Source organism: Schistosoma mansoni, chromosome 1 (assembly GCF_000237925.1).
Source record: "Schistosoma mansoni strain Puerto Rico chromosome 1, complete genome".
NCBI lineage: Eukaryota > Metazoa > Platyhelminthes > Trematoda > Strigeidida > Schistosomatidae > Schistosoma > Schistosoma mansoni.
The window spans coordinates 38187094-38203812 of record NC_031495.1 but is presented as its reverse complement, the minus strand read 5'-3'; the positions used below and the strand labels follow the sequence as shown (position 1 = coordinate 38203812).

The 16719-nt window shown below is 37.2% G+C and overlaps 1 protein-coding gene across 1 annotated transcript in view; it reads right to left on the bottom strand.

Annotated features, from left to right (window-relative positions):
* The window catches only part of Smp_125330 (putative dead box ATP-dependent RNA helicase), a 73524-nt gene extending 67738 nt beyond the window's left edge, over positions 1-5786 (bottom strand). The window contains exons 1-5 of the mRNA XM_018794323.1: positions 5634-5786; positions 4779-5015; positions 2844-3057; positions 2288-2343; positions 424-518 (exon numbers count right to left, since the gene is read on the bottom strand). Coding sequence (XP_018648747.1) covers positions 424-518; positions 2288-2343; positions 2844-2879 — 187 coding nt within the window. The 5' untranslated portion in view covers positions 2880-3057; positions 4779-5015; positions 5634-5786. The remainder of the gene's footprint in view (positions 1-423; positions 519-2287; positions 2344-2843; positions 3058-4778; positions 5016-5633) is intronic.
* Positions 5787-16719: the final 10933 nt, after the last annotated feature.

The window sequence follows — 16719 nt, the reverse complement described above, 5'->3', positions numbered from 1 at the left end:
ACTGAAAGAGTTCTTCTGGTTGTACATTTCTGTTTCCCCCATTATTATTCTTATTATTACACTAACATACACTAACCTGTGGTTGTTATTGTTCTTTTCTTTTTTTCTTATATGCACCTTACCCCCTTTTTCTCTCCACACTCTCATTGTTTTGTGTGGCACATGTATATCTGGTGCCCCCCTTGTACCAATATTTATATGTTCAAATAAATAAATAAAATAATTCATAACGTTGCTCCACTGCCTTGTGGATTAGTACTCTAGCGAATGTTGCCAAAGCGGCCCCTCCCACACAAAATTTGTGTGGGGCATAAATATTTTGGTGCCCCTTTGTATTAATGTTTACGTTTAAACAAATAAATATAAGTAGATAATCAAGTACTTTAGGTTAAATAGTTCGGTATTACATAAAAATATACTTACCAGCTCTTACCAGATCTTCAACACGAGTTGTTTGAGTTGCAGAAAACAGTCCTGTTCTTCGTTGTTTAGGTAAGAAAGATAAGATTGTGTTTATTCTGTGGAATGTAATACAAAGTAACACAAAATATCAAGAAACACATTGATACAGAATGGAGTAAAACTTCAAAGAACCAAGCGAAATATCGTCATTTCAAACGAATACAATAAAACTTGGATGGTAAATTTTCACAGTCAATAAAACCTACACACCTTTAGTCCATAGTTGAAGGAAGATTATCTATGATATTATATTATCTCTAACCCGTTTATCGTAATTTTATGGGTTATTAATTATCCAGCTCGACAAAACTTATTTCATAAAAAATACGCCAGTAAGATATATTGACCAAACATTCTAATTAAACAACATCAGGGTTTCGACCAGTAGGTGACAGGTTCGAGACCCTCCCCATCTACTTTTGATCTGGCCAGCCGGAGAGCATTATAAGCTTACATAAATAGCATGGCTAAAAGCCGAGTACATATACCTGCACTCGATAGGTACAGGTACATCTCCCTATATCTCTGATAAATATACAGTGAAAATGTTCTCTAGACTGATGTCGAAGATTCTATATCCGTTGGAATTCATGGTTAGAGCATCAAGGCCATTAGTGAAGTATCACATTCATTTTGAAGTCGCTTCATAATGAATCAGATCATCAGGAAGAGGAGAAATGTTGAAATTGAAGAAGCTATTTTAAAATGAACCATTTTGTACATCTGTAATGTGTATTTATTAAACAACTAGTGTGTACAGCTGTCCAGGTACGTGAACGTTTCCACCTCTTCCAGAGTTTCTCCATCAAGTGTGGTTGGGTTGGTGTTTCCCCTGTTGTATTTGAGGATCTTGGTTGTTCCTTTACGTATGCTAAGGCATACTGATGCAGAGGCTCCTGCTACACTGGCTGTTTTGGCCTGGATTTGTTGGTGTGTATGGGATAGAAGAGCTAGGTAATCTGTAAAGTCCAAATAGTCTAGCTGCATTCAAGCTGTCCATTGTATTCCGTGCTTCCCATATGTAGGGGTCTTCACGATTCAGTCAGTCAACCACCAGAAGGAGGAGAAAGGGGGAGAGTCGAAATTGACAACAACACAGTGGGTCGGAAGTTGGAAGCAGAAATCGAAACGATGAATAGCAACTGGAAAGGATTGACTAGAACAGAGCTGGATGGAGAATGTTTGTGGGCGACCTACGCTCCTACACGACGGGTAACAGGAGTAGGTAAATAAGTAAGTTAGGTTTTGGATATTCGGCCGATAACATTCAACAGCTCAAAACAGTGAATGTAATATCAATTAAATCAGAGTAATTGACACATTGAAGCTTGATCGGCACTGAAGAATTATGGGGGGATTTGTAAAGATTGAAGAACTTTCATTATTCAAATCACGAACCTGACTTAGCTAGACCACCACTGAAAACTTGGAAGTACTGTTCGGTCCCAATACGAGGGTCATGGATGGGCACTGCTTGGAACGAAACGGTTGCTTATTGCTTCCACCTTTCAGTAGTGATCTAGCTAAGATCAGGTCATAATTTCAACTAAAGAACTAGACAAACATGACATTCGGTCAGTAATCAATGATCACTCACAGTATTTGGGCGCCGAGTTGATGAAAGACATTAAATAGGAAGAGTATATTTGTAAAATCTAAGCGAATGAATTTGAAGTAAATCCAACGTTTTACAAATATACTCTTCCCATGTAATGTCTATGATCACTCAGTTATAGGTATAGAATTCATGCGAAAATATGTGACCTAGCAACTGAATATATGTGAAATTTAATCAATAAACTTGTAATTGAAATAAAATAATTACTGCGATTCAAATCCCATTTCTAGAAGACGATCAGCTTCATCAAGTATCAAAACCTCCTATTTTGTAAAAATAAAAAGACAGACAGGAAAGTAGAGAAATACGAGAAATCTGTAGAACATTAGAATAATATAATGACAATGCTTTTAATAGTATATTAAAACTGCTTCAGTAGAAGATTAATAATAATGTACAACAACACAGATAAGACATATGGGTGATTAACCTTTAAAAGAAGAATAATTTACCAACGAAAACTCCGTCTATAGTTGAATTCCTCACTTACAATGTATCTAATCTTGAGGCAGTATATGACTTGTCCAAAATAGCTAAGCATATCAGAGATATGTATTAATTAGTATTTCGGTCGTCACTTTTATTTGGATGCATTTTATTATCTATTAATGATCCACTATTAAGTTGTATGAAGTTATTTTACATCCAGAGAATTTTATTTACTTGAATGCTTTTACAGTGAAAAAACGATGGTTAAATTCGAAATCTAGATAGAGGGTAATAAACAGTATACAAAGAGGAATAATTTCAGGAAGTAACTTACCATACTTCTAAGTCCACGAATAATAGGATTAGCCATATTACCTAATCCATAATCAACAATTGCACCAGCCAAAATCAAGTCATTTAACCGTCCAGGTGTAGCAACAAGAATAGTGGAACCTTTTTCTTTAAAGTTATTGAAATCTTGAAATTTTGTTGTAGCTCCACTAGAACGTCCACTGCTAGTAAAGACAAGCGCTGAGAAATTACAATCACTAGTAAACAAGGAAAAATAAACCGTTTGGAAATCTTTCATTAAGTTGTGATTATTTTAATAATAAACTAAAAGTACTTAGATACTGGAAATAAATTAAAGGCAGGTAAACTCAAACATGGCATAGGTCCATAAAGTTTGTCATTATTGAATTGAGCCGTGTTAGTAGATGTGTATTATCTGGTTGGGGTCAATACGATTATCGTAACCAGTGGCTGGAGATGTTGAGTGACATGATTTAGAATCAGTTGAAATGACACAGATACATTCACTCTTTGTCTCCTTTTAGGTCCTGATTTTCAAAATTATATCATATCTTTTTTGTTCCACAGATATCTTTTTTCCTGAATCAAATTTTTGAGTCATTATATGATATTGGGGATGACGTCAATAAGGATACGATTCTGAATACAGGCTCTCTTATACAGTTATTATTTGTTATTTATATTTATTTAGACGCATAAACATTGGTACAAGGAGGCACCAAACACATATGCGCCACATAAATCATCCGATTTGTGTGTGGGTCGTGATACTACCCGGGTGCCCAAACTGAAGCAGGTGGTTTTCTTGAGGAGCAACACCCCGAACCTTTAACCTAAAGGTCTATTCCACAAGGCAATGGAGCAACGTAAGGAGATGCAGTCCCATGGTAGCCAGTGACCAACAATTGATTCACACACTATTTGCTCCTTCAGAATTCTCGAGCCAGTGTGCGCCATTGGTTTGGAATGAGGGTTTTCCAAATCTCCTAGGTGGATTCTCTGTATGCAACAACCCGGTTAAGGCACCGGACATTCTCTTTTCGTCCCTCATGGAGAATGCAGTGAGTAGGACTTCCCTGGCAGAGGCAGAGCATTTCGAGAGAGAGAGAGAGAGAGCGGACTCTCCCCAATCTCGGCCGTACCAAAGCATTTTGGGACCGAAGTTATTAAAGCGTACGAATACAATTTCCTATGTGATTAACAATTTAACGTATAACGGCTACTTATATAATGATATGCAAAGTGCATTTCATACTGATGACTTAGTTTTCAACAAAACAACGTTTAAACAGCAGAGCCATAGTTACACTGATACAGTTCAAAATAAAATTTTCCTCAACTGAATAGGTATACGAGAACATATTAATCCATTCGCAAAATCCAAAGAACTATGAAATTTAGGTAAATGGTTTACTCATGTAAACAGTCTTAAATTTATTGTTTTGTTTAAAACATGCTAATACGAAAATATACCTGCTTCATAAAGTTGAAGACAACTTCCTTACAAAGACACGAACTTTTTCAAAATAAGCATCATTTTAGTGCATTTCTGAGTTACAACGGGACAAAAAGTTGGTAAAATACTTGAGGGACTGAGACAGGAACAAATGATTGGTTCATGAACTGAAGCCCAAACCCATAGACTTTTAAAAACCAATAGAGGTCATCACATGGGTCATAAGTAGGTAGTCTGCATGTAATAACACAAATCAGACTGAAAATCAATGACTTTATCGACTAATGTCATGTTTGTACTCATGTGATTTGTTGGTGTAAAAACCACAAATGAATAAGTGTTGGATTTCTGAACAATCGGACTTGGGGGAAGGGGTATTATCCACCTTTTTAATTTGCTTTCAATATAAAATATAAGCCTTAGAAAAGTAACAAATGCCCAAAAACCACAACAGAGACAGTATGTAAAAAGATGAAATAATTAGATTGGTTTGCTACCTACTTGGAGGTTGCATTGACATATTTGATAAAGTGTAACACTATCTCATATATTTGATTTGCTAATTCACAGGTAGGAGACAAAATCAAAGCTCCAATCTATTCAGTATAAGATTTATTTTATGATAATGTTTTACTTCATATGTTTGCCATGGGCGTTTTCTTTTTAATAATATCTCCAAAACTGGAATAACAAATGCCAAAGTTTTCCCAGAACCAGTGATAGCCTCAGCTGCAACATCTTTTGAAGTTAATAATAGAGGAATAACATATTGCTAACGGTATTAAAAATAAATGTGAAATTATTACCTGAACAGGCAGAGACTCTTTAAATCCTAGTGCATCGATAGCTTTTAGTATGCCTTCAGATAATTTGACTGGTAACGAATTCCAGTCTGAACTCATTCTAAATTACAGCAGATTACCAGATAATAATAATTTTTGGACTTTTAACAGGTCCCTCTTGAAAATTCAAAACAGAAAACCTGTAAAGTATGGACGTATGTGAAAATATGTCATTTTATTTTCTTAACAGTCAATAACAAAATTATGAATACTGCATCTTACGAAATAGATGGAAACCATTAGTTTGACACAGTGATATCTCAATATCCCTATTGGAACAGCCTGCATCAGAATATTACAATGGAGAAAAGTGTTGATATAAAGTCTCTAAATGATGTAGTGTCCGACCTTATGGAAGGCTGGAAACTACTTTATAATCACGCATGATGATTAAAGTAGTTGATTAAGTATGGACAATTTGTCCATCTATAAGTGTAAAAATGAACGGACAGAACATTTATTTACAGTTTTTGAAGGAATTTACAAAAACATTCTATTTAATTGCCAGACTTACATTGTTTTTCATTCACAACATTTTTATTTTGAAGTCAACTACTTCAAATCTGTTTACGGTCAAAAGAATAAAATATGTTATTTGAGTACCGAAATACGATGAAATATTTGTATAAATTAATTGTTTGATGTATGGCGAGCACTTTCCACAAGTGTCCTGAGAGTGTACCATATATATCTTGAAGATTGACAGACACTCTTACACTAAAAGTATTAACTTAGTGGTTGAAACAATCATTTTTCAAGCAATGGGATGAAGGTTAGAGAATGATACCTGATTATATTACTGTGGCTCAGAGAACGAACGTTATGAATCAGCAAGAGATAAACTAGTCAAAATAATGTAACCTTTCAGTTAAGACCATGAAGAACATTACAATTTTAAACATGTATTTATTTACACATGTTTCTAAAATTGGGTATAATGCAAGTGGACAATGATTTAACTTTGTTAATCCGCATCTTCGTTCTAATTTAGAGCATTTCACTTTGAATTGTACTGAACAAACTAAACACATTGTTGCTCAAGAATGACGAGAATGAGAATATTCTTCGTTCAAATATCAGTCTTTTAATATGATGGAAATCTTTAAACGATTAACTTCATTACCTTTTAAATGATAGATTCTCTCTCTCGAACGTTATATCCTCGCCTACCAAGATCACATTTAAAAAGTTCAAGGTCAATTTGTTGGTCACTACATACTACAAAACAAGCTTTTAATTCTTCTCAGGTCAAAACACCTACGGATTACGCTGTCTCTTTCCTAGTTAGCTTGAGAGTCTTTAGTCCCCTCGCTTAAGAGCTAAGTGATCGATCCGACACTACTTCTTTGAAAGACAGGTTCTAAGAATGGATGCTATATTGTGAAAATCTGAATGTCACGGGCATTTTGTTCGTTTTTAACGTGTATACTATCTTTCAGACCCTTTGTTGTTGTTTTTTCCTTTTCTGGTGCAAATGGCCTCTAGTACGTCGTCTTGATCAAAATCCACCAAATACTTGGGTCTAGTTCTTAGTATCGATGAGTCTCCTGAGTGAAAACTGCCCCGAAGTAGGTCACTATGGAATTTGCCTTGTCTCAATCTTTTTGCCGTTTAAGATGTCTTCCAGCCCATAATTGGATTGAAAATCTAATGGTGGATTCTTGTTCTGTAATTTATGTACGGGAAAAATTGATTCGGCTGCTTGATAACGAATTATGCCAACTGCTTCTGAGGTTTTCACCAAGCTGCTCATATTGCTCCAATATAAATTTTGGACGGATCTATCGCGTTCCATAGCGTGTTCTGTAGCAAGGCTAATGACGACATTACACATCTTTCCTTTTGGTTTAGTAAACATCGAGTATCCCGTTTTATCCAGGAATGGCCGTGCTTCTACTCCTTTGAAACTGTCCAGGGTATAAATGCTTGAGTTGCTTGATTGTACAACTACCTGAAATGAGTCCATGCTTCCCCTGCTAACGCACCGGAATCGATTTTCTAGTTTTTCATCGAAGCTGCGGAGTTCATCGACTTCATGTCTGCCTACTATGTGTTAACTCCGCCTGTAACTCTTCTAGAGTTACTGCCAGTCCCAAGCTCACACAAAGGAGGAGGGTTGGGTATGAGGCTAGCGACCCCATCCCGTAGAAAACTAACTCGCCGAAAAACGTAAACCAGAACAAATAATTCAAACCATTTAAACTCTGCCTTGGGAGTGGAAGTAAGGATTATGACTCTTCATTGTGAAAGCCGAGATTCTTCGAAAGTCACGATGCCGATACCCCTTCCAACAAACTGAACAGCAAAGGATAGATATGGGAGAGATGCTGCTGTACTCTGGTCAAGAAGAGGAAAATGCTCCACACACTCAAGGAGTCGCTCTGATTCTGTCCAGAGAAGCACGAAATGCACTTGTAGGATGGGAATCTCATGGATACAGAATTATTAAACACACCATTCAAAACAAAGAAGGAGGGGATCACAATGAATGTTATCCACTGTTATGCACCCACAGATGATAGCAACGACGACGATAAAGATCAGTTCTATGAAAAGCTGCAATCAATTATAGCGAAGTGCTCACAAAAGGACCTGACCATCCTGATGCGAGATTTAAATGCTAGAGTCGGAGTGGACAACACAGGATATGAAGATGTAATTAGACGACATGGACTAGGAGAGAGAAATGAAAATGGGGAGAGATTTGCAAATATATGTGCACTCAACAAATTGGTTATAGGCGGCACAATATTTCCACACAAGCACATACACAAAGCTACATGGATCTCATCAGACCACACCACAGAGAACCAGATACTCGAACCTAGCAAACCATCTCAAGCATCTTTAACAACACATGACCCTCCTCAAATTTCGAAGGAGCCAAAATCAACCACAAACCTTGGAAATAAGCGTTTAGAACATGTTCCCTATACGTCAGGTATAAATAGCAATCTAAATTGTAAACGGCCACTTGATCGCACACATAGACCTGATAGCCTTCTTGGTCCGGCTCCCAATATGAATACTATTCCTTTACCAAATGTTATATCTAATAATAGTGAGAAGACTTTTTTTGTACTTCCGCCGGCAACAATAAACATACTTCAAATGATGACAAAGTTGTTGAATCTATTTCCGATCGCAACACAACTCTCACCTTAGCCAATCCTACGAGTATTCATGTAAATACCAATTGTGATTTATACTCTAACCTGATTCACCATGGTAATTCTCAATCTCTTATTCTTTCGTTCAATGCCCGCTCTCTACCCAATAAAATTACTCACCTCAAAACCCTTTTATTGCTTGTAAATCCAACTATTGTACTTATTACGGAAACGTGGTGCAATTCATCTATATCCGATCACTCCCTGAATATAGATAACTATGTTTTCTTTAGAACCGATAGATGTAATGGATTAGGGGGCGGTACATTTATCTATGTCCGTTCGGATATTCAGGCCTGCAAATTTGAGGATAAATCCCTTGATGCTATAGACGACTCCACCTGGGTTACTGTAGACTGTGGATCTCGGAATTATCTACTGGTGGGATGCATATACAGACCACCACATGCAGACTCTAGGTTTGACAGATTACTAACAAACATCTTTTTCATTGCTTCACACCAACCGCATACTTTTAAAATCATTGGAGGTGATTTTAATCTGCCAAACATCACATGGGATTCGACTCCGGTTTCAGGTCGACATGACAAGTTAGTTGAAACACTAGAACTTTATGGATGGGTCCAACAGGTCCGACAACCGACTAGAAGGAATAATATACTTGATTTGCTATTTACAATCAACATAGATTCTATCTCAGTGCATATTGGTCAAGAGTTTTTTAAAAGTGGTCACAGAGTAATATTGTGTATCATTCATTCTTTCGACGCCATACAATTGAATTCTAAAGCTGGAATGATGTACAAGAGTAGACATTTTGATCAACAAACCTGGAAACGAACTGAAAGTCTTATTCGTTGTTTACAATGGGAAACTTATTTTACCACAAATAATATTGACATTGCGATCTCTGATCTATACCACAACTTGATACACTGCCTCGACTGCACTGCTCCAATTATTAGCCATGTGGCTTATAACGCCAATAGGGGCCAGAATAATTTTAAAACTTTTAAAAGAAAACTGAGGAAATTAAAACACCGTTACCACAAGCATAATGACTTGTGTACACTACAGAGTATACTTAAGTTAATTGACAAGAGTGCTTCATCTAAACGCAAGTATTTTATGAATGTAGAAAATAAAGCCCTAGGTAATAAGAACCCAGAATTATCAATACTTCGGCTTTTTAAATCGCGTGCGAAGTCAAATTCTCTTGGCGTGACCAAATTCTTCATAGTTAACGGAAGAATTATTGATGACCCCGATATTATTTGCGAACAATTCAGTCAGCATTTCTCGCAGTGCTATAACACTAGAACTGAAAGCTGTATCAATACATTTCCAATGCTGACGTACAGACACCTGTCGAAAATTGATTTCGTACCCTCCAACATCAAGCAGGCCATAACTGCCTTGAAAAAGTCCTATGACGGTGGACTTGACGGGATCCCCTCATCATTTGTGAAATATGGTAGTAGAGAATTCCCATTATTTTGTTTAAAACTTTTCAACCTATCTATGGAATATGGGGCCTATCCATCTGCATGGAAAACATCTCTTATCACCCCCACATTCAAAACCGGATCACGCAGTGATATTGTTGACTACAGACCAATTAATTTGACATCCGTGCTGTCAAGAACTATGGAAAAAATCATCCACAAACAGCTATTATCATTTTTGCTTTCGGCTAATCTGATCAGCCCATCCCAACACGGGTTTATGATCAAACGCTCATGCTTCACATCGCACCTGGAATTTTTTGATCAAATTACCCAGAGAAGAGATGTTGGTCAGTCTGTGATAATTCTGTACTTCGACTTTAGTAAGGCCTTCGACAGCGTCTCACACAAACTTCTTCTTCTAAAACTCTCTTCATATAGAATACAGAATCCCCTTTTATCTTGGCTCAAGTCATTTTTAGAAGAACGTAGCCAAATTGTCCGCTTTGGATCTTGCTACTCCAAACCTGTGAATGTAACCAGTGGGGTTATACAAGGAAGTGTAATTGGTCCATTACTATTTCCCCTTTTTATCAATGACGTTTGCTCCCTCTTTCAATATGGTAAACCTTTTCTTTTTGCCGATAATCTAAAAGTGGTTTATTCATTCTCATCTCCCACCAAAGACAGCTATATTTCAACGGTAATCCAAGAGGAAATAAACAAGTTGTACGAATGGACTATTTCGTGGAATTTGCCACTTAATGTTGACAAAAGTGGATTTATTAACATTGGCCGTTGCCTTAACTTAAATCTGGCTATACAAAAACATACACTGAAACCTCTCAACACTGTTCGTGACTTGGGTTTAAGATATAGCTACAGTTTGAACTTTTCGGAACACATTGCATCTCAAGTATCCAAAGCTAGAAAGCTCATCGGATTCATAATGATTAATTCCAATAATACCGAATCGAGATTATTATTATACAGAAAATGTATCTTACCAATTCTTGAATATGGTATTTTAGTTTACAGTAATTGCAGGCATAATGACCTGATTAAAATTGAAGGTGTTCAAAGAGGGTTCACCAAAGCTGTTTTGGGGTATTCTGACAACAAAGACTATCACCAAAGATGTCAACAACTCAAACTAGAACCTCTCTGAATCAGGCGTATCAAACTAAACCTTATCTTTCTCTACCGGCTTCTTAACGGTATTTCTTACTCTTCGCTATCTACCCCTTCATACTCTATGATACCGTCCCACAATCTACGCAATAAGGAAAATATTCTAGCGATTCCAAAAACCCACACAAATTTACGCCAGAATTTTTTCGTTATTCGCTACTCAACCATGTGGAATAGACTGCCAACGAACCTCCGATGCAGTGAAACTATAATCCGGTTCCGAAGTCTTCTTGATGATTTTCTTTCCGAAAGTGGATTGTGTCACCTATTGAATGTTAACGTGCTTAACAATGATTTATACAAAAAAGGTCCGTCATCTATCTAACTGACTGAAAAGCAAAGTGAAACCTTTGAAACTTTTCACGTCTATTTCACTTTATTTTATATTTATCTTAATATACAAAGTCTGCTTATGTTCGTATTTATAATTATTACTGTTATTAATATCATTATTGGTCTCTCGACACATTAGATATTCTTTTCATCTCTTCTTGTCCTTCTAAACATATTTTATTCCTAAATATCCAAAGTCTACAATTAAAAACAAAAAACCCTATGTTCCATTTAAACAAATAATTTTTTCTTTTTAAAATATTCACAACATATATATAACATATAGAAATTTATATTTAAATTGCCCTTTGCAATTAATTGCGACTATCATAGCATCATTGTAAATTATTATTATTATTGCACTAATGTTTATACTAATACCCGGTTTCACTCTGTATACTGTTACATAAATCTACACGTATTTATCCGTAAGGGTTTATTATTGTTCTTATTATTATTTTAAAATTATTCGTTTATCTCAAAAGTCTTTATCCATTACACTATTATGATCATGGTTGGACCCTTTCACTGTGTGTTCATTTCTTTTCTCTCTCCCTTTTTTTTCCTTCCAAATAAATATTATTCTTAAGATTACGAAGCTTTGGATTAAGACAATAACTTGAGTTACGTTGAATTCAACTTATCAGACTCGTTTTATCTTCACTATGTATATTCACCTCATACGTATTGATTATCTTTTGCACTTAATTGAGACTTTCATAGCATTACCCAAAACTATGTCTGCACGCAAAAACACTTATTCTAACGTCATATCTTACCGCAATAATAAGTTATTTACTTATTAATTTATTGTGTTTTATTTTATTCTTACTACTCGTTTTGCTATACATACATAGTTGTTTATTCTTGTTCTGCGTTAAGATATTTACATATTCCTCGTCTCCTTTATTTCTATTTCCTTAGTTTCTTCCTTTACTTCTTCAAAATCAATTCAAAATTCTTGCTAATTACACAGAACCTGATTTATTATTAATATTATAACTATTCTATTATTAATATTTTATTTTCCTTTTCCTTCCTTTCTAAAACATGGCATATGTATTGTTAACATTATTGAAAATTGTGTATTATTACATTTTTGAAGAAACCCGAAATGGTTTCTTCACAGCACTTATGTACCCATAAGGTGTTTGTGAATAATAATAATAATAATAGACCATATTTGTACCAACAAAACATTCCGAAGGAAAATGGAAGATGTGACAACCAGGAGAGGGGCTGACATAGATCCAGATCACCACCTAGGTAAGGTTGCCAAGATGAAACTGAGGCTAAAGAAGCACTGAACAACTGGGGAATAGCATTACAAAGGTTCAACACAGTTTTCCTTCAAGATACTAACAAACTCAACGAATTCAAGAAAACTCCCAACAACAGGTTCCAAGCTTTACAGGATCTACTGAAAGAACAAGAAACTACGATGGAGGACAACTGGAAAGGGAGCAAAGAAGCATAAACTTCAGCGGCTCAGGAGATTCTGGGTCGCAAGTAGCACGTCATAAGGAATTGATCTTTATCGAAACCCTATACCAGATTCAAGATAGGAAGAAGATCAAAGATGACAACAGTCAACAACAGTTGAACAAGAACAGAGAAAGTCAAAGCACAAGCAGACTACGCAGAAGCAAACAAGGAAGTGAAGAAAAGTATTAAAGCCGACATGCAGAAGTACATGCGAGAACTAGAAACGACGCGGAAAAAGCTGCAAGAGAAGGGAATATGAAACAACTATATGAAACTAGCAGGTAAATATACTAAAACAAAGAGATACGTGAGTGTATGCTACACAAAAGTAAAACCTGAAGAACACGTAAAGTCTCAACGTTATCTCTGACCTTTCGAGCAAGCAACTTCGCACGGATCCATCAACTTATCCACAAGTCCTGTGCCGATGTAATATACATGTATGTATGCTGCGGCTTAAGCAAAGAGAGGGGGAGTTGTTCATCTAGACAGTTAGACCTAATACACAGTGGCCCAACCCTTGTATCACTATGATTATCTGATTTGTTGTTGTGATTGTCTACCCGTAAAGTGAAGATGCATTTCGTATACTTCGAGGAGTTTAAATACTCCATTATAGTAGTGGAAAAGTGTGTATCTCCGGTTTTCGGTCACGCCAAAGTTGTTGGGCGCGTGTGGTCAAATGGTGCTCACTTCTAGGGGTCCTGTTGGGCTACAGACGAACACCTCATTGACGTTGTTTGTATGTAACGGTTGGGATACCTAAAGATACTCTACTACCAGAAGCCTGACAGCATCACTGTTATTGTTTGTTGAGCCATTAGGAACTACCAATCGAGAAATCCCTGTTCTGGTTATTCGAAGAGAAGATGCATGATAGAATAGGCTTTCCAGACTGGAGGATGATTTATAGATTAGCCTTCTCTAATACTGGAGCCTATCTCTTCTAGTCGCTCTAACGTATTGGTCCCTTGGTCGTTTGGAATACGTATGATGGAGTTGTGACTTTTTCTCAAGGGAGCCAAGATTGAGAGGTTGTCAGCTAAGAATTCTTCTCCTGTAAATATGCAGTCTAGGATTGACAGCGTCACACTGTTTCTTCGCCAAGTTATCTACCTCACTTTTTCAAATAATTCGAAATCTCCGACAAGTTTGAAGAACCGAGCTTCAGATGAGTTGTCATCTCCAGTGTATGTGTGTCCAGCAAAAATTGACCTAAACTCAGGACATGGATATACCTGAGACTAAGAGAGCGGGGATAATCCCTCCACCATATTATCTTCGTACTCCGTCTCAGCAATGGGCTTCCTGTAGATGATTCCGAGGTAGAAATTTCTAGGTCTTAGACAATCTCACAAGGCACCATACATATTCATCAAGATTGATAAACCCTTGAGTGCACACCTGGTGTGATACCATGTTAGATCATAAGTAAAGGGCTGCTTCGCCATCACTCCTGGTTTTCTGTTGTTACAAAACAAACAACCAGGGTATTACCAGCTCCTGGTTCTTAATTTCAGATGTCCATGTTTCAGGTACTTCTATAAGACTGTTAAGTCGGCTTACAGTAAACTCTATCAGAGCCTCCAGAGGCTCATAAAGAGCCCCAACCAATCAGCGATTACTTAGAAGCTATGCTACCAAAATAACGAGATCCTGATTGGCTGTTTAACACACTGCTATTACGGAAACTCAAGGTCTCTTAATTACTATAAAACCCCTGTATTTTCTGTACATAAATGATCCTTGCAGTAAAGTGTTTCTCTCATACTCGTGTCTTCTTACTGCTGTTCAAGTCGCTGAGTAGTTCTAGCTTGGGGTTATCAGAATAGCTTAGGATCTGAATAAAGCGTTCAACCTACAAGATATAACAGTGGCGACGGGGAAAAACTACAATCTACAAGACATATCAGTGGCGACGAGAAAAAATGACAATGAGTATTTCTTTAGAGCAATTTGAAGCTTATTTGGAGCGTCAAGAAAAACGGTTTGAACAGTCTCAAATCAGAGTCATGGAAGCCCTTATGCAGAAATTATGTATGTCTCAACAAAACTCTGCTGCTAGTGAATTTCAAGTGTCTCATACTGACTCAGTTATTAATGCAATCCATGAATTTAATTTTGATGGTGCAGCAGGTGTCACTCTTAACTCTTGGTTTAAGAAGTATGAAGATTTGTTCCGTATTGATCTCTGCAGACTGGATGACGCTTCAAAAGTTAGAATACTTCTAAGAAAGCTTGGGACAACAGAACATGAACGCTATAGTAACTTTATTCTTCCGAAGAACCCACGAGACTTTAGTTTTGATAAAACAATTCAAACCCTGTCTCAAATCTTTGGAGAACAGTCGTCTCTATTTAATATCCGTTACCAGTGCTTGAAGATAATGAAAGAATCAGGAGATGACTGGGTGAAACATGGAGGCATTGTGAACCGAGAATGCGAGAGGTTCAAATTATTGTCCATGTCTGAAGACCAGTTTAAATGCTTAGTATTTGTCTGTAGCCTGCGTTCACCTGAGGATGCTGACATCCGAACGAGAATCCTAAGCAAACTTGAAAATTGTCCCAACATGACCCTGTAGGAAGTGACTAATGAATGTTAAAGGTTAGTGAATTTGAAGCACGATACCTCGATGGTAGAAAACACTAACCAGTTCCCCCACGTTAATGCTGTCGAGAGAAAAGTCACGCAAGGTTCCAGCATACAGAATTATCGAAATGACAGCGGTAAACCATCATTCCTATGCTGGTTATGCGGAGGTTAGCATTTCAAAAGGTTTTGTCCGTTTAAAAGTCATCGTTGTACTACGTGTTCCAGGAAAGGACACAAAGAAAGTCATTGCAAAACCCGAAAACGCCGTCAACCTAAAGTTTATTCTAAAAGATTCAAGCCACGCACAGCCAAGGTGACGGTAGGTGCTAACAGAATCGGCTCCCATAATCGTAGAAAGTATGTTTCCCTCAAGATTAACGGGTACGATGCCCGCTTACAGCTAGACACAGCCTCCGATATAACGCTTATAAGCAGAAGGACGCGGGAGAAAATTGGGAGGCCGAGAATATTTTCAACCTATCAATCAGCACACGGCGCATCTGGGGGGATTATAAACATTGCCGGTGAGGTTCACTGTAAAATCACAGTCGCAGAGCTTACAAAGAAGGGAGTAATATTTTTGACAGAACGGCCAGCACTCGACTTATTGGGGCTTGATTGGATAGAAAAGTTGGAATTATTAGATCGTCCCATAAATTCAATCTGCAACAACGTCACTATGTCGAAAGTTGGGGACCCGACATTGTTTCGTGGGGGAGGATGAAGTCGGCAAATTCAGTCTGGATACCTACCCCGAATTTTCAAAAAAAGGGGAGGTGTTAAGTCGGCTTACAGTAAACTCTATCAGAGCCTCCAGAGGCTCATAAAGAGCCCCAACCAATCAGCGATTACTTAGAAGCTATGCTACCAAAATAACGAGATCCTGATTGGCTGTTTAACACACTGCTACTACGGAAACTCAAGGTCTCTTAATTACTATAAAACCCCTGTATTTTCTGTACATAAATGATCCTTGCAGTAAAGTGTTTCTCTCATACTCGTGTCTTCTTACTGCTGTTCAAGTCGCTGAGTAGTTCTAGCCTGGGGTTATCAGAATAGCTTAGGATCTGAATAAAGCGTACAACTAACAGATGTAACAGAGACGGATACCATTAGATTTACTTAGTTCAACCAACTCACCCTTTTTGTTCGGTAAACTCGCGGGCACCACATACGGACAGTTTATAATTTCGATTTGAGACACGTAAACCTAGTCCTGTTTGTCTGAATGTGCCTTACATGAATGGGTGACATAACTACACTGGATTTCCCGAGTTTGTAGTCCCTGTACCTTCAACGTTTTCTCCTTGTTCTTAACAGTCCACAAGTGGAACAGTCAGTTTAGGTTTGCTTTTGTGTTTAATCCTTGCATAATTTGGCCTGTCCGGATGCATGTAGATTCTAGTTTGTAACCGACGT